Source organism: Passer montanus, unplaced genomic scaffold, assembly GCF_014805655.1.
Source record: "Passer montanus isolate IOZ18808 unplaced genomic scaffold, ASM1480565v1 scaffold105, whole genome shotgun sequence".
Taxonomy (NCBI): domain Eukaryota; kingdom Metazoa; phylum Chordata; class Aves; order Passeriformes; family Passeridae; genus Passer; species Passer montanus.
The window spans coordinates 154151-177367 of record NW_024357059.1 but is presented as its reverse complement, the minus strand read 5'-3'; the positions used below and the strand labels follow the sequence as shown (position 1 = coordinate 177367).

The window sequence follows — 23217 nt, the reverse complement described above, 5'->3', positions numbered from 1 at the left end:
TATTTTATCAATTAATAGCAGATTTTTGGCAGAAAAAAGTGTAAAATCCATAAGCGTCTTCTTTTTTTGTCAAATCTGTTATCAGGTTAATATATTACTGATGAAATTATTTGTAATACAAAAATCAGAAACAGATATAGACATAACTGGAATTTCAATAAAAGCAATTTTTAAAGTATTCTGTTAGCACCTTTCTGACTGTGAAAATGTTCAAAGCCCTGGAGCACCTCTTGTATGAAAAAGGCAAGGAGGAGTGAGGTTGTTCAGCCTGAAGAAAAGAAGGCTCCAGTGAGACCTTATAGTGGCCTTTCAATATATAAAGCCTTCTTGGAAAAAAGACAGAAAGAAATTTTTTATGAAGGTCTTTTGTGACAATACATGGGGCAGTAGTTTTAAATTGAACAAAGATAGATTTAGACTGGACATGGTGCTTGGTAACAGTCATCATGGCTTTACAAGGGGGAAATCATGCCTGACAAATTTGCTGACCTTGTGTGATAGGCCTACAGGATTCATGGAGAGGGGAAGAGCAGAGCAACTGACATCATCTACCTGGACTTGTGCAAAGTGTTTGGCATTGTACCACTGAACATCCTTGTCTTCAAATTGAAGAGACATGGATTTGATGGATAAGCCACTTGGGTGAAAAACTAGCTAAAAATGGCCACACACACAGAGTTGTGTCCATTTTCCGCATGGAAAACAGTGACAAGCGGTGTCCCTCCATGGTCAGCACTGTGGCAGATACTGTTAAACATCTTTGTTGGTGACATGGACAGTGCAGTCAGGTGTACCCTTATCAAATTTGCTGACAGTAGTGAAGCAGTGTAGTACAGTCAACACACTGGAGAGAAGGGATGCCATCCAGAGGGACCTTGAAGGGCTTGAGAGGTGTGTTTGTGTGAACCTCATGGAGTTCAACAAAGCAAAGTGCAAGGTCTTTATGCCTGAATTGTGGCAATCCAAGACATACCCAGAGACTGGGCAGAGAAGTAATTGAGAACAACCCTGTGGAGAAGGATTTGAAAGTAGTTGTTGATGAAAAACTCAACATGGGCCAGCAATGTGGACATGCAGCCCAGAAAGCCAATCCAATCCTTGGCTGCATTTAAAGGAGTGTGGCCAGCAAGTCGAAGGAGGTGATCTGCCCCCTACTCTGCTCTGGTGAGATCCTACCTGGAGTGCTGTATACAGTCCACAACGTAAGAAGGACATGGAACTGTTGGAGTAAGTCCAGAGGAGGGCTGATAAGTTGATACAAGTTGATAAGTTGGAGCATCTTCTCTGCAAAGACAGGCTGCGAAAGTTGAGGCTGTTCAGCCTGGAGAAAGGAAGGTTGTGTGCAAACCTCATAGTAACCTTGCTGCATCTGAAGGGGGCCTACATGGAAGCTGGAGAGGGACTCTTCGTCAGGATCTGTAGTGATAGGACAAGGCATAATGGGAGCAAATTGAAAGAGGGAAAATTTAGATTAGATATTAGGAAAAAATTCTTTACTGTGACGGTGGTGAGACAGTAGAACAGGTTGCCCAGGGATGTTGTGGATGCCCAACCCTGTCAGTGTTCAAAACCAGGTTGGATAAGGCCTTGAGCAACTTTAGGGGTAGATGTCCTTGCCCGCAACAGAAGGTGTTGGGACTAGTTGATCTTTAAGGTCCTTTCCAGCCCCTTAATATTCTATGATTCTGTGATTCTGTGATTTGAACAGTGAGGCACTGGAACAGGTTGTCCAGAGACACAGTGTATGCCTTATCCCTGGAAGTGCCTCAAGGCCAGATTGGACCGGGCTTTCAGCAGCCTGATGTAGTGGAAGGTGTCCCTGCTCATAGCAGAGAGGTCAGACTAGATGGTCTTTAAATGTCCCTTGCAACCCAAATCATTCTGTGCTTCTACAATCCTGTGCTATAGAGGTCCTTCAGATTCTCATTATGCATCTTTGTAGCTGCCACTTGTTAAACAAATCTATTGGGCAACTTTGTGTTTTTTACCACCTTCTCTAGTGTGGTGATAGGTGTAAGAACTTAATCTTCCCACATCCATACTGAGTCTATAAAAATTCCTGGATTTCAGGGAATTCTTTGAGGAGGAAATACTTTGTTTGCTATTTCATTTTCTTTTAGATACATAAATTGAGGGATTGTTCTGTGTAGAATACAAAAATACAAATAATCTGCTTAATTTGAAAACCACAAGGGAGTTGGTTTTAAAAGCAAGAATGAAAAAGCATGTTCTTGCACACTTGTGTTACTGGCTTGTAAAGCAGTTATGTGTTTCAGAAATCACACTCAGTTGTCACAGGTTACTGGTGACAAGTTGACATGATATAGGAATATGGCTGAAACAAGATGAATTATTATTCAAGATCAGTGTTGTCTTAGAGAGGACATGACAAAACAAAACAGTTTAAGCTGTGTCATCATAACATTTCTTCCCTTTTTGTCTAATTCTTTTTAGACAGTTGTTTTGCCTTATTGAAACATTTCCATATTCCAAGCAAATGACAGAAAAGCGATATGGAATTTTTAAAGCATTATAGAATTAGTTCACTGTTCATTCTATTCGCAATTAAAATGTCAAATGTAAAAGATTGGTGTAGATCAGTTGAAAGTATTTATGGGATGAGAGCAATTCGAGAGGCTCACATATTCTAGACCTTCTAAGCAATATTTAAGAAACCATAGTATTAAAGGACATTTTAAGCTCCTGTTCTGTCAATCTCATTTTGGATCAAGATCCTATAGTAGCATAAATGGACAGATCATTATAGCTGGCATATCAAACAGATTAATGTAGTTAAGGAAGCTGCATATTCCTCATTTGTCACACTGAAATTATTCCTATTTCTCTCCTGATTTAGCATTTGATATGTGTGTACAAAATGTTTGTATTTCAAATGCTGCTTTCACAGTACATAGGATATGATATATAAAATGCCAAAAATATAGTAGGGAGAAAATTTTGTGCAAGGCTTTTGCCACATGAGTAAAATAGCAAGGAAGGCTTAGTGTTTAAGTTACTGATGAGACATCTTGATGACAGGCAATGAAACTGCAGACTAACAAATCAAGTTTAGCTACACTGCACATGTGTTTTAGTGTCTGAGCCAAACTTTTCTGAAGTCTGCATGATTCTCTGTTATGATTTATCAACACCAGCTATTCATATTTCTCATAGTTAAGTCAAATGGGATATACATCCTAACTTCAGATGTGAGGGTAGCTTTGTATGTAAATGAGGAAGTTACTGAATTTTCAACAGCAATTTCAGACAAAATCAAGGAGATTATGAAAAAGCCTAGGAAGTCTCTCCAGCAGCTCAGAAGGCCTTGTTTTCTTGGTGCACCAATGAAGGAATTGAGCCAGGGTAAATAAATGGACTTTAGCCATGAGAAATGTTGTTTCATCTTTTAAGATGAAGACATCTTTAATAAAGATTAAAGAGATCAGCTAAAATTTAGTATTTACTTCGTCTTGTGGGAGACAAGTTTTTCTCTGAAACATGCCCTGCACGTTTAAGGCTCTGTGTATGCCTGTGATTTTGCAGAAATAAAAATGATCAATTAGTACTGGTATGCCTGTGATTTTGCAGAAATAAAAAAGATCAATTAGTACTGCTGCCTGACTGGAGAGAGAATTCAAGACAGCTCTACTGATGGACACTTTGGTCACACAAGGAGACCACATTTTCAACCCTTCAGCTTAATAAAAGCAACAGCCTAGTCCTCAGCCACCAGCTTACTTTGTATCAGCCTCGTATTCATACGTGGGTTGTGAAGGACAAATATCTTTGTAGAAAACAGCCCAATACCCCCTCTGACGTGTAATGATTCCTAGTAATAACTGAGCCCAGTAGCAGTTCACAGCAGTGATAATGCACAGCACATAAGTACGCAGGTGCAAGGTCTGGAGGCATTTTGCACTTGCAGTTAGCTTATCGCACTCTGCAGTCGTCATAACCTTTCAGATAGTGCTTTTGATTAATCTGAGTTAGCAATGTCAACTCAGTATCTTTTGCATACAAATCAGAGGCAGTTCCAGGCATTTCTTGGAAGACATTTATAGTTCCATGTAGACCACCAGGTTATTGTTAACCTTTGGGACAGGCATCTGGGCAAATAACTCACAGGAATACAAGGATGTACACAGATGAAGAAGAACAATTTGAAGGTAGTAGAGAGAAAAATCTGTTTTCTTCTCTAAGACACAACTAAACTACTTTGTTTGACTCTGTGATTCTCTCCTAAATTGCTGTAATTTGATCTTCGAAAATTATGGGCCTCTACTGGTACCTTCATCTGCTAACCAACCCACTGGATCAAGGGCTTTGAATTGGAAATATTTTGGACAGCCAAATGTCAGTCCACATGGGAAGATTTAAGAGTAACCCTGTCTGTCAGGAAGTTTTTATTTCAATGGGAAGGCCTTTCAAGGAAAAAAAGTATTTCTGTTTCCACTGAAAAAAAACCCATCAGGTGCAGAACGTATCACTACACTACTGCTCTCATGCAAGAGATTTTAAATATTGAGTCATGGAAAAAATAACAAAACCACAAAACCTTGAGTGGTAATTTTTTCTCTTTGATGAAAATTCCTCCTAAATTCTGTCTTCCAAGTAATTGTTAGGGTAGGAAGGATAGAAAGTTCACTCCATATTTTTTATTTGCATTTTTAATGTGCATACTAGGGAAAAAAATCTATGGATAAATAGTTTAAAAGTCACATAAGCTTCCTTTTGAAGGTCACTGACTGGTGGTGGCAATGTTACATGCTTTTCTGCCCTTATTTCCTGTCAAGAAAAGGTGAGGTGAGGAGAATTTTGACTCTTTGAGCTTAGAAGGTGGGTTGAACACACAGCATTTTAAAAACAGACAGCTTGAGCTCTAATTCAATGTAAGTTGCTGTCAGGAATTAAAAATGCATTTTCCATGGGTTAGCTGAAAAAAATTTCCATTCATGAAAATTTAATCCCTTGCTTTTTGAATGTATTATACAAAGTGACTCACACTGCACTGGTGTGCAGTTAGACACCATGTGAATTAAGACTCTTGTACCTCCCACTTATCTTCCGAGCAGACAGAAGAATTATTAATTAAAATTTTAGTGTAAGAACAGACTATGTCCACACAGATAAATATGCACTCATTTCCAGATGCAGCGTTTGCAATATAACATCTAAGACTAAGGACATTTCCATCAAGGAATCGTCTTCACACTGCAAAATGTTCATCTAAGCTCTTCTTTTCTTCTTTTGTCTGCTCCACCCACATATAGCAATAGGACATCTCTTTGCCTATCCATTTCTTTCTTGATTACATAAAAGAGAATTCAGAAGGCTGAAGGAAGGCTGAATTTATTTATTTTCATATCTTATAGTTGTGTTTCGTTTTGGAACACAGTGCTTGCCTTACATGGCAGAAGAACTGCATATAGACTTCTCCAAAGGAAGATTTTCATGCTATGTGCACTTTGGTTTGGGGCTCATGGGGAAGAAGATGGGCAGAAAACCAGTCTATTGCACAGTCACTACACCTTGCTGTATTTTTCATTGAAGAATCCTTTGCAGCTGGCAGTTTTGGAAATACTAGATATTTGGAAGATGTGGTCCTTAAGCTTTGGACTGTATTTGTTTGAGAAGGCTGGGGCTTTTTAGGTAGAGTCCTTTGAGTTTTGGTTTGGCAATGAATAGAGATTGCTTTCACAAATCCTCTACAACATGCAGTTGGAAGGACTTATACCATGCTTTGTTGCATTGCTGGTTAAACTTGCACTTACAATTTTCTGTGGGTTTCTGTGGTAGCAAGAAAAACTGATTTATTAATATTTGCAATCTGAACTCCTCCTGTGGAAGCTTTTTTCTTTTGCCTTCTGCTGTCAGAATTTTACCAAGAGCACCAATTTGCCACAATGGAACATCGTGGCTAGCAGGTCTTCCTATTCATCAAAACCCTTCTGCAAATCTCTGTTTCAATTGGAACAGCAATCAAAAACACACAGCTGATTCAAGTGCTTTTCACCCTCATCAAACAGACAGCTTTAGGGAGATGGTGGATCTACCTAGTTGGTTGACCAATGACAAACATACTGTATACAGGAACAGAAGAGCATCCACATGCTGCTTACACTCAGGGAAGTTCAGAGAATACAACAGTTACAAAGTGGTCTGTTCATTCTCAAATTTGTCTCCATTAGATTCCTTGAATACACATGCATGTGTTCGGGTAATGGAAGTAATTTGAGTAATGGAAGTAACCTTCCTCTCGTTTATTATGCTTAGCCCCTTGTCATACAAAAGGGCTGAGCTAAATTGAGGGACATGGACAAAGGGCAGCCAGAGGCGATTTTAGTCACTGGCATTCTGTGGTTCTCATGGTAAGCAGTGTAGGTAGTGCCTCATGCCACTTCTGTAATAAAGCAGTGAAGAAATTTGTTGAACAAATTAGATATAGTCATTATTGTTCCTGACAATGAGATTTTGGAGCTTTGAGTGAAAGTAAGGAAGAAGAGAAAAGAAATAACTCCTATTGGGATGTGACACTCTAGAATTAGTCTATGATGAAACCCAAGGGTTTATGCTATAACTGTATCCATTCTGTTTGTACCTTGCAGTGAGCCACCTTTATGGATTTGGACTGATGGATGCTGAAGCAATGGTGACAGAAGCAGAAAAGTGGACAACGGTGCCTCCACAGCATGTGTGTGTGGAGAACACAGATCGGCAAATCAAGTAATACCTGCTACCAAAACTCTTGCTGGCATAAACTTATGGAAAGAAATTGGGTATAATTTACCCTTCCCTTGCATTGTGTATAATGTATAATTTTTAAAGCCATATCAGGGAGTCTGTCTTATTTATGGATGTAGTGCATGGGAAAAGGCCCTAGTTTAAAGAACATTGCAGAAGGTGAAGGTGGCCAGACTGGATAATGGTAGATTTTTATACAGATGATACATCAAAGAAGAAGAATATTTGGTTGAATGCATTTCAGTCACCTTTGCAAGAAAAGACAGATTTAACAGTCCAGGACGTAAAAAGTAAATATGCTTTTAAAACTGTATGATATTGTCTCTCTCCAATAGTCTTAGGAGAGTCTCTAGTTCAGAGGCCAAAAGTAAACTACTTTTTACTTGCTAAGATAGGTTCTCTGTAGAACCAGGTTAAGAGCAAAATTCTGTTATGTGCACTCTGCAGATATGGAGACAGCATCAAGCATGAGGCACTTCAAAAGCACTAAGAATATTGTTTGATAATTATATTTGACAGGCTTGATGCGTGACTGGTATAGTCTGCATGGATGTCATGCCAATTTAAACCAGCTGAGTCAGATGCCTTTTGGTGCCGTTAATATGCAATACTTGCTGTTACGTAAGCTAGGATTAGCTATGCCAGGCATTTCCTGGGGTTTAGTAACCAGCTGTGATCCCATGACAATCTCAGCATTTCTTAGCTGGCGACTAATCCGCAATAATGCTCTTTCCCAAAGGCTTACTCCTATTTTACCTTGTGTATGTGCTTAACAGAAACCCAGGCAGTTGCCGTTAGCCATTATCTGCAGTGAAATAACTACGCAATAGTAGTATTTTCAGCTAGGAAGCACATGTCAAAACTAGTGGTTATAGGCTACTGACTTCCCAGTTGTCCCATACTGTCATTCTCTATTGAGCAAAAAAGATGGGGTTGTGCATTTTACACAAAAGGCGAGAAATGCTGATGTTGTTTGCTATGCTTCTGTTATAGAACAATACGACCTGACAGCATTGTCCGTTCAATTTACAAAGCCACTGGCTGTTCAGATAATCCTAACCATCATGTGATCTACTTGGAGCACGTTGTTGTACGTATCACTATTACTCACCCTCGACGTGGAGACTTGGCAATTTACCTAACTTCTCCTTCTGGAACTAGGTCACAGCTCTTGGCCAACAGGTAAAGTATGACAACCCAGTTTCACAGTACTGTCAGCATGTAGAGCCTGCAGAGGCATGTCAGTGTCAGCAAAGAGCAGTGAAGTCATTATAGCAGGTATACTAGAAGACACAGGCTAATTATTTTTTCTTAGAGAGATGGGCAGAGTGAAGTACAAATGAACTCAGAGATGACAATCTCAATGGAAGAGTAGTGTTAGAACTGTTGAACTCCAAGACAAAGATTAGTCAATTTCAATAGTTCTTGTGTGGCTCACCATTTATTATATAGCTGGAAAATGTGAAGAAAACAGCCTCAGTGTTCATAAGGAAGCTGAATCAAAGTGTTTTTACATATCACCACTTATTTTTAATTTTTCTCTTTTCTTATCCTTTTTTTTTTTTTGGATAGCAATGAAAATCAGATAGAATAGTGTATATTTACTACTATTTTTTTAACCCCTGATATTACCTGTTCCAAATCCTTTTTTTCAAAGTAAACATATTCAATCCATGAAAGGCTCACAGTAGAACAACACTGAAAAGTAGCACTAGCACTTGAAATTAAAGGGTTCATTTGTAAATTGTAGATTAAAGCTTTTTAAAGTTAGCCATTGCCTTCAAAAATTTTTGGAAGTTAGACATCAGTTTAATGATGGATACTTGCTTTCAAATGTCCAGCCATTTTTACAACAGCTGCTAAGAAGATCAATCTTCTTCCCTCATTCTGTCACCTCTGTGTTATGTTTTTGGAGAAACTGTCGCAGTGCATGAAATTGTCTTTTTTATTCTTCATACTGAATTCAGACAAGAATCTCTTTGTCCAATGTATCATTGGACAAATGATCAGTGGAGGGAATCATTAGCAAACTGAAAGACTTCTCAGTGATGATTCTATTTCTCTGATCTACTGGCAAAAATTTTCTTCAAAGAAAACATTGGCAGTCTTTCCCATGTAAATCTCACTAAATCCATGGTCAAAAATACCAGACATGGTTAAGGCATTAAGAAACATCAGAAAATTTTCCAAATTTTACCCCAGTTATAAATATACAAATAAGTTAAATTTACAGTAAGAAATGCTTGTATACTTCTCCGACAAGCTAGAAATCTTCTTCCTGATGGGACCATAGTATGATAGATAATTCTTTTTCCTTGTTGACTTGATGTAGATGACTGCCATTCTGCCATAGAGCATGGCTCCCACAGAAAAGTTGATGTTTACTGATGTTATATATCAGAAACTGCAAAAAATGCCATCTATCAAACCTGTGTTGTGAGAGCTCTTCTGCCGTCATGCTTAAGTCTTCACAAGATTAATATCCCTAGTCCTACTCTTCAGGGCTTTTAATGGATTGAGAGTGGCCTGCTTTCTGGACTGCTTTTCATCCATGCTTCCTCAGCCAGAAATGCTGATTTTCTGGCTCTGGAGACTTGCTTGTCTTCCTGTATCTCAATGACAGAAGGACTTTTATTTCCTCTTGAAACAAAGAGCCTGTTTTGGAGACAGGGGGAGGTCAAATGGACTTGGTTCTGATTGAACTGTGAATACACATTTTCATTAGAGATTATGTTAAATTAAAAGAAAAGGTAAACTGAAAATATTCTTCAACCTGTAGACACTAATTCACCAAATGGAGAGAAAGTTCTCCTGGAAGCTTGGGGTCCTCTAGAATATCTCCTGTGTTACATTGTGAGTGCTGATAAAGCACATAGGCACACATATCTGTATCTTCCTGCTGCACTGCTGCTCTGAACAAAGAATTTGTCATCTGCTAACCAGTGTGAGACAGGTTTCTCTTATTAGTTATGAAACAGGCTTTTGTTTTTGTTTGAAGAAATTCTTCTTTAGTTTTCTCTTCCATTTTCTTGCAGTAGTTCTTCCTCAGTTCAAAACGAAAAAACATGAAAGCCATCCAACTAGGTATCCAAACAAAACAATCCTGTGTAAACCCAGTGGTCTTAACACAGCTAACTTTTGGCTCTAGGCTTTCATGTGCTACAGCTGACTCACAGCAAGTGGGAAATACATTCCAGGATTCACAGGTCACCTCTGGTGATGATTGTTGTGTGGAATAGGTACAAAATTTAATTCAATCAGTATCTTTGTAACCCCTGCACCTTAAAAGTAATTATTTTCTGTACATGCAGTAGAGAAAGGGAATGCAAATATACATAATAAAATAAGAGGATGTTCAGCTCTTTCTTATATGATAGTATCAGAAGACTAAACACAAAACAAAGAAACCTGAAAGGCCTTTTCACATTTTGTCACTTCCCAAGAAACAAATTATTCATGACAGACCTTGTAGAGTCTCACCAGAAATTATCTTCCCATGGAAACTTCAGAAATATACAGACTTGCCATCACATTGGGCTGATGGGTTACTAAACAACTCTGAGCTACTGATATTAGGGATAAATGTATGTTGCAAATTCTAGGTCTAGAGCCTTCATGAGGCCTTTCTTAGGGTAAAGTGAGGGATATGAATACAATACTTTCTGAAATGGTGTTTTAAGGCTTACTTTATTTGGCCTTGCTGTAAGAAGTCATACAGCTTACGGGTAGAAATTTCTTGAAATTAGGAGTATGCTGTGTGTTGATGATGTATATGTTTTAGCATCATGTTATGAAATAAAACTTGGAAAAGGATGATATTTTCTAGTATGAAAAATTAGTTACAAAGCATTTTATTTTTAAAGTATCAATAATACTGAATATCAGTGAATAAATGCATTCAATTACAAGCATGCATGCAGAGAGAGATATATTGGCAGCAAATGTTTTTTCTACTATAGACAAAAGCCCCAGAGGCTGTTGTACATTGCTACTACCTGACTGAGTTGTTTTTCTCAGATATACAAGACTTTTTAATGTACATGTACAGGATTAATAGCAGCAGTTTTTACCGAAACCAGGGAAAACCCCATTGCTTTACAATTACTCATCTGGGTTTAATTTGAAACATTTTGCTTGGTAAAATGTTTTTAAGTGCAAAAGGTATGTTTTACATGTGCACTTTTTCACCAATTCTGGAAGAAAAGTCATTGTGTGTAATTTCTGTTGCATTGACAAGTAGATCCCTCAAGGCAGTGTTTGGCCTTTTTTCTGCATATTTTATCCTTAATGTTGGCACCCCCTAAAATGACTTCAGTAAGAAAACTTGTTAGCCTGAGATGATATGGATTCCTTTGCAGGCATTTGGTGGATAACACTGTCACTGGTTTAAGCCTTATGTGCATTCTTCAAAATCTGCATTACAGGGAACATCTGCTTTGTTGTTTGGAAAGTACTAAACATGATTACATTGGATGCACTGCACCAGAGGAAAATACAGGCTGGAAGTGTATTGGCTGGTGTGAGGATGAGGCTAGAGTTAAGTCCAAAGGGGAACAGTATCCCCTTTCCAAAAACAATCGACCAGTAGATTTGGCAGCATGGGTTTCTGAGTGTATTTTGAGACATACCAAGGTCAGTTCTAACAAACATTCACTACAGGCAGGCTATGGAGGAAAAGCTAAATACAAAGGGAGTAGGAGAAACAAACTTCGGGCTCATTTGTCTCCCACTGAAGTCATGGCTTATTTAATTCTTGCCCTTTAAATTTAAAGCAGCTGTTGCCATTTGAACTGCGTAACTGAAATATTTCAGCCACATGGTGGCAACTTTCCAGGCCACTAGCTCATAAGCTTATATAGTCCTGGTATTAATAATACTTCAGTAACAAAAGAATGTATCTTCATGACCATCTTTTTCCTCTCATGAAACGTTAGACAATCAGTAAATTTTAATAATATCCTCCTCTGAAGAACTCTTAGACCAAATCCAAGTTACTCTTTTCTAATCTTACTCAATTGTTGCTTCATAAAACGCCTTGGTAATCTGAAGTAGGGGAAAACTTTCTTTATAGGTATGTATCTTTTTTCCAGCTTACATATTATACTCTTAATGTTACAGAAAACTAACATTTTAATCCTAATGTGATGAAATATAAGGGCCAACCTTCATGGTGAGTGTCACTGAAAAGGTCTCTGAGGTGGTAGTAATCTAAGTCCACAATGAGCTAACAATAATCCTTGCTTGTACTGTGTCTACAGGGTGGAACAGTTCTTGGAAAACCATTTCTCCCAACTCATACTTGCTATGTTTTGTTTCATTCATGTTAGCTATTTTTATTTTTATTCTTTTCTTTTGGGGGGTTGATGAATAGATATCCCACTACCGAGCAGCTGGCTGACCAGTGGAGTGTGTGGAGCTCCTCAGCCTGACATGTTTGCAAGTAATGATGGATCATTTAATGTGGATATGTGTAGTTCCTGGGGACAAGCTCTCCACTTTTAAAGAAGGTGATTGCCATACTAGCCACTATTTCAGGCTGGCAAGCATTGTACACTATTGTTCATGTGTACTCCAAACAAATTCATCATGATAGATCAGAGATATCCATTGTTTCATAAAACTAGCTGTGATAACCAGATGTAACATGGAAATGAAAAAAAAAAAAAAAGTGTGCATGCAAATACTTTAAATATGTTTTATTTAGCTCCACATCCAGAAATTTTAAGTGCTCTTCCACATGTAATTAAGAAAGCTTCTGAAATGCCTGGTGTGTTCTCTGACCATTTCTTTTTTTTGAATACTTCAGTGCAGGTGGGCAGTAGGGTCTGGCTGAAGCTTTTGTTAAGTCAGTTTGAGCTGTCTGCAGTTTCTCAGGGGGTACACCTCACAGGGAGCTGATGATTTGACCCTGTGGAGAAGAGTTACTTTAAGGAGATTAGTTGACTAAAGCACTTTCAGGTACACAGCTTGGGAAGGCACTATGTAGTCTCTTCAAACTATAAGCACATTTGAAGTCTTGCGGCTGTGCAGACTTCTGGGCAAGGACCACTTTTCCATGAGGCTGCCAGTTTGTGTGCTGGAGCACATCATAACAAAGACAGCTGCTGTAGAAGAAAAAATTTCTTACCTCTTTCCAGCGACTCCCCTGCAGCCACTAGCCACTAGCTAGTGCAGTTTCCAGGCTCTTAATGCATTAAGTTCAGTAGACAACCATTGCTGTCAGTCAGGTGCAACTGCACCTTCTTAGCTGAAACAATCTTGATAACTGAAAAAAGCTTCTTTTATGTGTTTACTTCTTAGTTCATCACGGGTAATGCTGGTGTTGCTAAACAAATGCACTACCTTCACTGCCTTTTCTTACACAAAATTAAAAACTGAAACAAATTCTTCCAAGCATTTAGGAATTTAAAGATTATTTGCTGAAAGGCTGAGACATTTGTTTGTTGGGTTTTTTAATGCTATTAGAAAGTGGCTAATTGCCCTTCTCTGGGGAAAAAGTTTGATTACAGATTAATATTTCTGCTTTAAATTATGTTCTTGAAGAGAAAGGTTGTGTAATTTTTAGGCTGCAGTGGCAGTAGTGAAAGAGATCAAGACTTTAATTTGTTTTAGGAAAAATAAGCGTTTTATGCTACCCTGTGTAACATGTATTCTTATCTAAACATATGTATGGTATGTGCTGAGTATGGCATAAAACTCCTCAGAAAGAGAAGAGCAATTTTTTTTATTTTAATGCTGTTATTCATTGTAAGCAGCAGCTTATAATTATATAGTCAATCATGCACTAACATCCACTCCATGTTGAGTGTTCTGTTTCTAAGAAAGGTCCCCTGAGTAACTGAGTAACAGAACTGGCATTCTGTTGTGGTTATGTTAGCAAATAAGTTTTGAAAATCCAAATGTTGTTAATCACTTGGTTCTTTAAAGTATGTTTCATTCACGAGTAGAGGTCATGTTCATGAAAAACCATCAGATAATTCTAGTAATCTTGCTTAAATATTCTAGTCTATAATTAGCTGTAATAGTCAATTAGCAGTTCATCAGACCATGTACTAAATTTTATTAATCCTGTATATGCGTGTCTTTGATAGGAATTTTAACAAATTACAAAATTACATTCTGGACTGGCTGCATGCTCCTTAACAGATCTAATGCATTTCTTTCTGAATAAGGAATGTACAGCTGAATATTTGATCATTTTATTAATTTATGTAACACCAATGGAAGTGAAATCCCTGTATTGTCTCATAGGTTATTTGATTTGAGAGTTTAGTGCATAAACAAAGCAAAGCAAAAGTACTAGGACAACTTTGTATGTCCAAAATACATACAAAGGCTCAGAATCAGTATGTTTCTAGTTTGTTTTTCACTATTCTTCTGACATGTCTGTAGCTTTTTGACTTATTTGTAGAATCTTTTGTGGAAACACAGTTCATACATTCAAAGATTCCAATTTAGACCTTATTTTATAAAATTCAAATCTTTCTCAAAAGGTGTTCTTTAAAAAAATTGTCCATTTTCTTGGAAATTATATTACCCAGTTTTCCATTTCCATGGGTAGAAGCTTACAGTTCCAGTCACACGATATTTTAGGTAACAGTGTTTTTAAAAATAAGACGTGGGCTTTTTGTCTCTTCCACCCAAAATTACTTAAAAGAATTATTATAATGGATATCAGACAACACTTTAAAATTTCAAAACAAGACACACCTAGTTATCCAAAAAGTATTATGGAAAATATCAGACTAATTACGGTAAAATAAAGAGAAACTTATGTTTCTATTGTATATGAACAGAAGCTCAGTGAATACAAATTTGTAATTACACAATACTTGCATAATACTATGTAATTTAGTGGCAAAGAGAAATACTGGTGTCTTGTTGCATTGACAATGTGCTTAGAAAGTATATAAGTAGCTTTATAACCTTCTTACATTCTGGTGCCCAAAACTGCCCCAAAAAGTGTATATAAGCTATCAGAAAACAACAGTATGGCAATTTGAATAACAGTTGGAAATAACCTACATGACTTAAATTGAATATACTTGCATGCAAATTCTGGATAATGACTGTGTTATAGTTTCTGCCATTACAGTAAATGGTATGTGCCATGCTTTTGTGAGATTTGCTGTATTCACAGAACTGACTTAACAGTGACGTGAAACATGCCCATTCTGCTGCCAAAATATGTCTACATATACACTTACAAGGCATAGAACTGTATATACAGAAAGCATAGAACTGTATCAGAAGAAAATCTCACACAATTATTAGTGAAAATTAATCCCAATGTATATTTTCATTTAGTTTTATAAGTGCTAATAAATTAGACTACTGTTATACGTTTGCATTTAAAATGGAAAAGGTAGCCCAAACTGAATGGCAAGTTGAAAGTGAGTCAGCAGGGTCCTGGCAGCCAGGAGGACCAAGCATGTCCTAGGGGACATCAGGCATAGCATCACCAGCTGGGCAAGGGAAGGGATTGTCCTGGTCTGCTGTGCCCTGGGGCAGCCTCACCTTGAGTGCTGGGGACAGTTTTGGGCCCCAGAATGTAAGAAGGTTATAAAGCTATTAGAGAGTGTCCAAAGGAGGCTGCAAAGATGGTGAAGGGTCTGAAGGGAAAGCCATACATGGAGCGGCTGAGGTCACTTGTCATACTCAGCCTGGCGGACCCTAAGGGGAGACCTCATCACAGTCTGCATCTTCCTTATGAGGGGAAGCCAAGGGGCAGACACCAGTCTCCTCTGTGGTGAGCAGTGACGGGATCTGAGGGAATGGCCTGAAGTTGTGTCAGGAGAGTTAGGCTGTATATTAGGAAAAGTTTCTTAGGAAAAGGAAAAGGTGGTTGTGCACTGGAGCAGACTCTCAAAGACATGGTGTAATCCTTGGGGCTGTCATGTGTAGGGACAGGAGCAGGTTTTTGATGATCCTTCCCAACTCAGGATACTCTATGATTCTGTGATTTTATGTTTGAAATGAGACCATGAAAATCAGGTTTGGCTGAGCCCTATGAATTTCACCAATCCTGTAGGTCCATACATTTTCTATTGCAAGAAATGTTGGACACACAGTACCTGACCCCATGCCTCAGACTGACCAAAGCTTCCAGCAAGAACTATAGCATTTTATTCCTATCCAGTGTGGCAGTTTTCACCAGGACTTTACCTACACAAGCATCCTGTTATCCTGTTTGCTAAATTTCACAACCTTTTGAGAATAAAGCTTGAAATTAGCTTAGAAAAGAACAGATTCACATTAATTCAAATATAGTATTTATGTTATCTAATGCTAGGCTTTTCTCTGTTTTATGGAAAAGCATTTTCAATCCATTGGATTTTCTAATGTAGAGATTCTTGTCTTTTAAAAATATTTAATTGCAGCTATTACCAGTGGAGCTTTCACACAAAGACATCAAATTTAAATAATGATAGATATTGCACACACATATATATGCATATATGTGCATGTATAAATTGACATGCATACATATCTCTGTGTATATATACACAAAAACATATATAAATTTAAAAATATATAAACACACACACATATATATACACAAAATATATATATATATAAATACATACATGTGAGTGTATAGTTATATATGTATTTTTTAAATTGAGCCATGTGATTTTATTGGAGGCAACAGTCCTACTCAGAGTGCTCTTCTCATGAATAGCTTTGGGGTACCAAGCAACACGCTGTGAACACTAAAGAAAAGTGCAAATTCTCATGTGTCTAATCTCCTGCCAGGAAGGGTCCTCCTTCCCCATCTCACAGGGGATCACAGTCATATTGCAGTGTCTGAAATTGGTCCCCCTATATTAGAAATTATCAAAATCCAGACCTGAGTTCTAATGTCTTCAGCCACAACCTAAGTAATTAAATTATGGTAATGGTATTGGTTTGATTAAAGCATCAGATGCCATTAGTCTCTCAGTTTTACCCAAACTGAATTCTGTGAAGTAAAGAGGGTGATACCTTTGTTATTCAAGGATTGAGGCCAATGTCTCAGTTGCATATTACTTCTTCACAGAAATTGATGTATTGAATCACTGTTGTCTTAAACTTATTGTTTTTATTGCATTTAAACCCCTTTTAACAATTCCAATCCAAAGCCAAAAGTAAATGTTACTGAGATTTTCCAGCTTACAAGTTTTTTTGTAATTACATCATGCTGTTAAAGCAATGGAATTCTGTATTACATGCAGTTTTTCCAAGACCCACAAATAATATTAAAGAGTATTAGCAATTATGCTGTCATTGCACTAAATTTGCTTGCCATTCTCTTTTTCATTATAAAAACATGATGGCATGTGAAGACTCTCTTCCAAGAGAGCAACAAAGAACTGTTGAATGTGCTTGCAATACATGTGAGAAAACTGTCATGAATAATATTATGTGAAGGTACAGGTGAACGAACTGGCTGATTATTCAAGAGTTATTATTCAAGAGTTTGCACACTTGGAGGCATAGCTCCCCAGGGAAAAAAGTGTTTGCCTTGAAATAATGTCATCATTTGTTTTAGGCTATTTGATCATTCCATGGAAGGATTCAAAAATTGGGAGTTTATGACTACTCACTGCTGGAGTGAAAAAGCAGCAGGTGATTGGATCTTGGAAATCTGTGACACTCCGTCTCAGCTGAGAAATTTCAAGACTCCAGGTAGGACTCAACATTTATGTGGGCTGTGTGAATTCTGAAAAGTGCTTGCTGTTTTCCACCTTTTATTTACAGCTGGAACATCTCACTGGTTTTAATGTGAAGCCATAGCTGGAAAGAGCATTATTCTAAATTTAAGTTATCAATGCATTCTTCATTTTTATGTTACTGTTATTTACCTTTTAAGATGCATGGTTCACTTTTATTCTGAACTTATTTCTGTGGGGTTTTTAGATTATCTGTTTTAAAAAAAAATGACATACAGATTAGTCTCACTCAATCACTGTTGATAGAATTGAATGAGAATTTTAATTCTTTATTTCCACTCTACTTTAGCTGTGTCATGTTCCAATAGCCTGTCTCAACTTTTAAAAAAGAGTTATTTGTCCAGCCATCAAAACTATTGTCTTATTGCCTGGCTCACTAGTCTACATAACCTGATTTTAATTTTTTAGGATAGTAAACCACCAATCATAAGCCAAAATCTGAAAACCTTTTGCATAGTATGTGGTTGATACCGTCTTCTAATGAAAACCAAGATGAAGTATGATTTTCAAAATTTCTGAGCAGAAAATGTCTTCTAGACTTTGGTAACTTTTTACACCATGGCCAGTGTTACTTAAATGTTAGCTGTATACTCATTTGGTTAACTTTAACTGCAGCATTTTGAGAATCTTGATTATCTTCCCCTAGAGCTCTGAAAGGAAACACCAACGTTGCCAATATTTTAAAATTCACTTTATCACCACTGATGGCTTCTCACCATAGCTTTCCAGCTATGGTTTGATCTTAAACAAATGATGTTAAATGCACCACTAAATGAAAAGCAAGGTTGCCATTGCACTAAAAAGGGATACTCACTGAATGTGTTTGGAAAAGCAGCCACAGAGTATAAACAAAACTGGTCAGAGATTCAGGAGGAGGTTTTGTGTTCAGGGTTTTTTTTTAAATTTTCAGTGCTTTAGAATTTGGTAGATGGGGAGTTACTAAGCAGCAAATAAGTAATTTAATTTTAATCAAATTACTGAAAAGAGACAAAAATCAAGTATTTTCAACTCCATTTTACACTTGTTATTCCTGACACATCCAGGAACATCTCTGGTGCAAAGGTAAAAGCTCTTTACCTTTGTGTGTACTGGAACCCATTGGTTCATCCAACAGTCATGAAGGACAACCACTGAACAATACATTTCAGCTATTTCCCTCTTCTCTGGCGCACACCTTGCACTAAAAATGAGGTAGCATGGAGCCATTTTGCAAATTTTAATCTGGGCAGTTCTCCAGCTATATTGTACAGGCCTTTTACATCACCAGGACGGTCTCAAAGTGGCCTGCTGCATTTCCAGCTTTACACTTTCAAGGCCTGTTCCTGCACATTCCTGCACACTACAACTACATATATAGTTGTATAGGTTTATTGATTTCATACATTATATATACTCTCTCAGTGCTACAGTAGCTAATCTAATAGAACTGATTTCCTCTTTTCTATCAGAACTAAGGCCTAAAGATGCAACTCTGGAAAAGGCACAATATGGCTAGGGGACTGGGAGAAAGTAGGTCTGCAAAACCTACTAGGGGTGTGGAGGAAGCAGTTCTACTGAAAAAATCCTGCTGGAGAGCTTATCCTCTACTTTGTTTTAACCACAGTGTGAAACACTGCTTGAGACTAGTTTGGTTTTTATGTGCATTTGGTTTTCACAAGATGCAGTGTGGTTGTGAATTTGGATCCTGGTTCATTGTATACTGTCTAGTAATGTATCCCCCATCTTTCTAGAGCAGTGGTTGCCCTCTGATGAAAGCTGTCCAGTAACTCTTCTGTTCAAAAAGATTTGGAAGTGCCTGCCATATATTAGTGGTGGATAAATTCAGCTGTTTGGGCATATCGGGATTAGTCTCTGCACTGAAGAGAACATGAAGTAAACAAAAGGTGCTTAAACATAATTTATGCCTGGTGCCTCTCCAGTTCATGGTGCCTCTGCAATTTATCACCATAGCCTGCAGTTTATCACACTGATATCATCATCATGCCTGTTTCTTGTTTGTGTTCTGTGCATGTGTTTACTCAGCTCTTGAAAGGCCTTATAATTAAGAGTTGCCGTTTTTCTGTAATCAAATTAAAAAGAAAGACCCAATGTGTCATCATTTCCCTGCACTGGCAAGGTAATCCACACCTGTTACGTGAAAAGAAATTAAGAGTCTAGTTCATAAAAGTAATGCATGTGATTTCTACCTTTAATTCTGTAGAGTTTATGGAGGTGGTTATATGTTTGCTCTGAAACATTGCAATATACCCTTTCTTCTATATGTACAACATGGGACCTTTGTTATGCATTCTAAATAAAAGCAGGGAAAGGATTATTCTAGCCAGATTAAATTATGGAGTCAGACAAAAATGGGGAAAGAAAGATTTTGGCTTAAATGTGCATACTTTGTTTATTCATTATAGAAGTGTGTGTGTATGTATATATACGTAGTTATTGAAATATTTTCATTGTGCAAATTAAACCCACCTTGAGGCAGTCTTCATTTAACTGCTGGCAAGTCACATAAATTTTTCTCCTCCTTATTTATTGAACCATTTTTAAAAGACAACAAATCTCCTGTAAGACCCTACATTCCCCTTGCTGCCCTTTTGCATTATATATGCGTTCAGAGTAATAATCCTTCTTGCAGTGATGTTAGTACAAGATCTTCTGTATGTGTAAAATCCAAACGCAATATCCTATGCCTTAGGATCATCTTCACCTGTGGTTCCTTGTAGTAGGTTCTTGCAAATACTTGTAGTATTTGTAGTAGGTACTTGCAAATTACCAGTGTTCTGGGAGAAATAAAAAAAAAATATTTTTCTATTTGAGTGAGTTTTGGCTCATAATAAATGGGGATAAAAATATCTGAATAACTTAGCAAAACTTTTTTTTTTTTAATTGCGTTCAATGTATTATGATTTCTATGCTCTGGAAGTGGTTTAGAACACAAAAAAAAAGGTAGGGATTAGACATGAAGAAGATGTATTTTTGAAAGAGCTGTAGAGATCACTGCATATCTGGTTAAAAATTATCTCCCTGTGTGACTTCTTTTTTAAAAAGAGAAGTATTATTAAGGACACAGTTGGATCAGTCTAAGGAACATCGAGATGTAACTTGATTCCCACATGTCTTTAGAGGAAGAAAATACATAATTTGGATATTTTTAATCCAATGGGTCTTTATTTAGGAGTTACGTGTGTGTGGGTGGGAAAAGAAATTGAAAACAAGGTGCATTCAGTTTTACAGCCAAGGTAATTAGCCAGTAGTTTGGCAGCAGGTGTGGTAGATTCATCAGCAGTTAATTTTTTAACTCAAGATCAAATGTCTCTTTAAAGAAAGTAATAATTCACATGAGAAAAGTTGAAAGCTACAGTGTGACACAACTGCCACATGGTATAGTTTGTAGTTTCTACTCAAAAACTGAGTATACAGCAGAGAAGGTTTCATATGAAGTGTAGAAATTTTTTTCTCAAAAAGATTAAATTGGATTGGCAAGAGACAGAGAGATAACAGATATTTCTATCCTCAGCCCTAGTATAAACTATATAAAAAATTTGCTTATGATCTACCAGGTAATGTATTCGGTTATTGTTGCTTACTGCTAGAAGTATGCGTGCACAAGCAGAGAGATACTTGTCTTTGTCATGTCAGTGGAGGCTACCAGATGACATTGGGAAAAATACAGAAAATCGCTTGTAAAGGTCAAATTAATTTGATTGTACAGATTGAAAAGTCCAAGTGACTAATATTTCAAGTTACTGAATATCATTAAAATGAAAGAAGAGGAAGATTGCTTGAATTTAATTTTACATTAAGTATACTTGAGAAGTGTCATACCTGGATTACATTTCTCATTAAATTATTAAATAAGAAATTACATTCTCATTAAATAAGAAATTCTCCTTGTGACAAGTTTTAACGACAAAACATCCTCCAAAACAGGATCATTCAAATTGTCCCTGCTTCTCTGATTTCTTTCTTCTAATGAAAATTTGTCATTTACAACTAGTTCTTCCAGCGCACGTTGTCATAACCAAGACGATGGGCTGATACCGAACTTTGGTTGCACCTTTTCAAGCAGGGACGTCATTTTAATGCGTCTTTTCTTTAGGCATTATTTCATTATTTAGGCATTATCTTTCTCCAGTTTTTTTCACCTGATAGTATAGAGAGAAAGGTGAGGACTGAAAGTTCACCCTTTACGTTCTGATAGCATGAACTGGTGACTTGATATACCTTTATCTTTTTATTTTCCCCAAAAAATTTAGAAAGTCAGATAATGCTTGAGGTGGCCAGATGTTTTTTTCTGTCTTCACTCAAATATTAAGAGGACAAAAATATTAGTGATGATTGCAGACAGTACAGTGATATATCGTCCAAATAATTGGCACAAATAAATTAGAAATTATGCTGATTTGAGGGGGACAGTGATGTTCTTCCATGGAGATTTTAAGAGAAGGTGTTTTTTGGTCATCAAGTTGTGTCCTAAATGTCAATGAAAGGTTCTGTTATGTAATCCCTTTTGTAAGTCAGAATTCTGAATTCAGCTACTTAGCTAAAAGATCTCAAATAATAATTACTGAACAGTTAATAGTGTTCTGACAGGAAAGTGAAATCCAGAGCAAAACCACCTTATGCAGTACCATATACATGTTCCAAATAACTGTATGCCCAGATGTTTTGTTTATTGTTTATATTGAGTTCAGCCCATGGTGCAAATCGTTGATCTGCAAGACATTGGAGTGCAATGAAAATAGACTGTAAAGATCTGATTGAAGAAAATATGCTTTCTCAGCTTATAGTAAAACACCTATTGCACTTACTTGGAAAGCAATGTCTTCCATACCTACTCATAACAACATGCTTAAAAGTCACATACTTTCATAAGACACAGAGGAGAGATGTTGTTCTGAAAACAGTTTTGTAACACTTAACTTCCAGGCAAATTGAAAGAGTGGTCCTTAGTACTGTATGGAACATCCATCCAGCCTTACTCACCAAGAAATGATTTTTCCAAAGTGGAAAGAGTGCGCTCCAGTCCAGTTGAAGACCCTACAGAAGATTATGCAACAGATGACTATTCAGGTGCGTACATCCATTTACTCTGCTTGTGCATTTACTCACCCTTAATGGCTTTAAGGATGACCTGAGAATCTGCATATGTAAAATGTTCAGTAAATTGGATTCTTCACCAAAGATGAGAAGTATTTGTTTCATAATTGAAAGTTGGGCATTTGAGTTTGTGTGCATAGAGCTATATATTTTTAAACCTCACTTAACATGCTATGAAGAATGCACTGTTCTGCATATACGTATATAAAGCTATATATACTTATTCATATATATATATATATGAATGAGAAGAACATTAGCTTCTCCATCTGTGTTGTTTCTCACTGATCCCTGTAGAAGTTTTTCAACCTTGTCATTAGAGTTAGTCAATAAGTCAAGTTGGTAGTTTCTTGTATGTAATCCAGCATTAGCAGTACCATATGATGAATGTGAAGTATATCTCTGGCCAACAAAAAGGAGGAGAAAGTTGAATTTAGTATTTTCTGTTATTCCATTCTCGTTTCATAGCATATCAGTCGCACAGTCTCTATTTTAGATGGACAGCTGCGGAACTCCTTCTTTTGGTAGGTAATGAAACACTACTGTCACTACTGTAAAGGTCACTAGCGTAAAACTTCTTAAGTTTTTATATGAAGCAAACTCAACACATTTCTTTCAGGAAAGATCAGTGATCCTGAAAGTTGTAAATTTGCCCACAGTCATTGTTCAT

At 37.1% G+C, this 23217-nt stretch overlaps 1 protein-coding gene across 3 annotated transcripts in view; it reads left to right on the top strand.

Moving 5' to 3' along the window:
* Positions 1-23217, top strand: part of PCSK5 (proprotein convertase subtilisin/kexin type 5) — a 223235-nt gene that overhangs the window by 133291 nt on the left and 66727 nt on the right. For all 3 annotated transcript variants that reach the window (XM_039719288.1, XM_039719297.1, XM_039719307.1), the window contains exons 11-14: positions 6606-6723; positions 7735-7923; positions 17273-17409; positions 22377-22520. In XM_039719288.1, coding sequence (XP_039575222.1) covers positions 6606-6723; positions 7735-7923; positions 17273-17409; positions 22377-22520 — 588 coding nt within the window. The remainder of the gene's footprint in view (positions 1-6605; positions 6724-7734; positions 7924-17272; positions 17410-22376; positions 22521-23217) is intronic.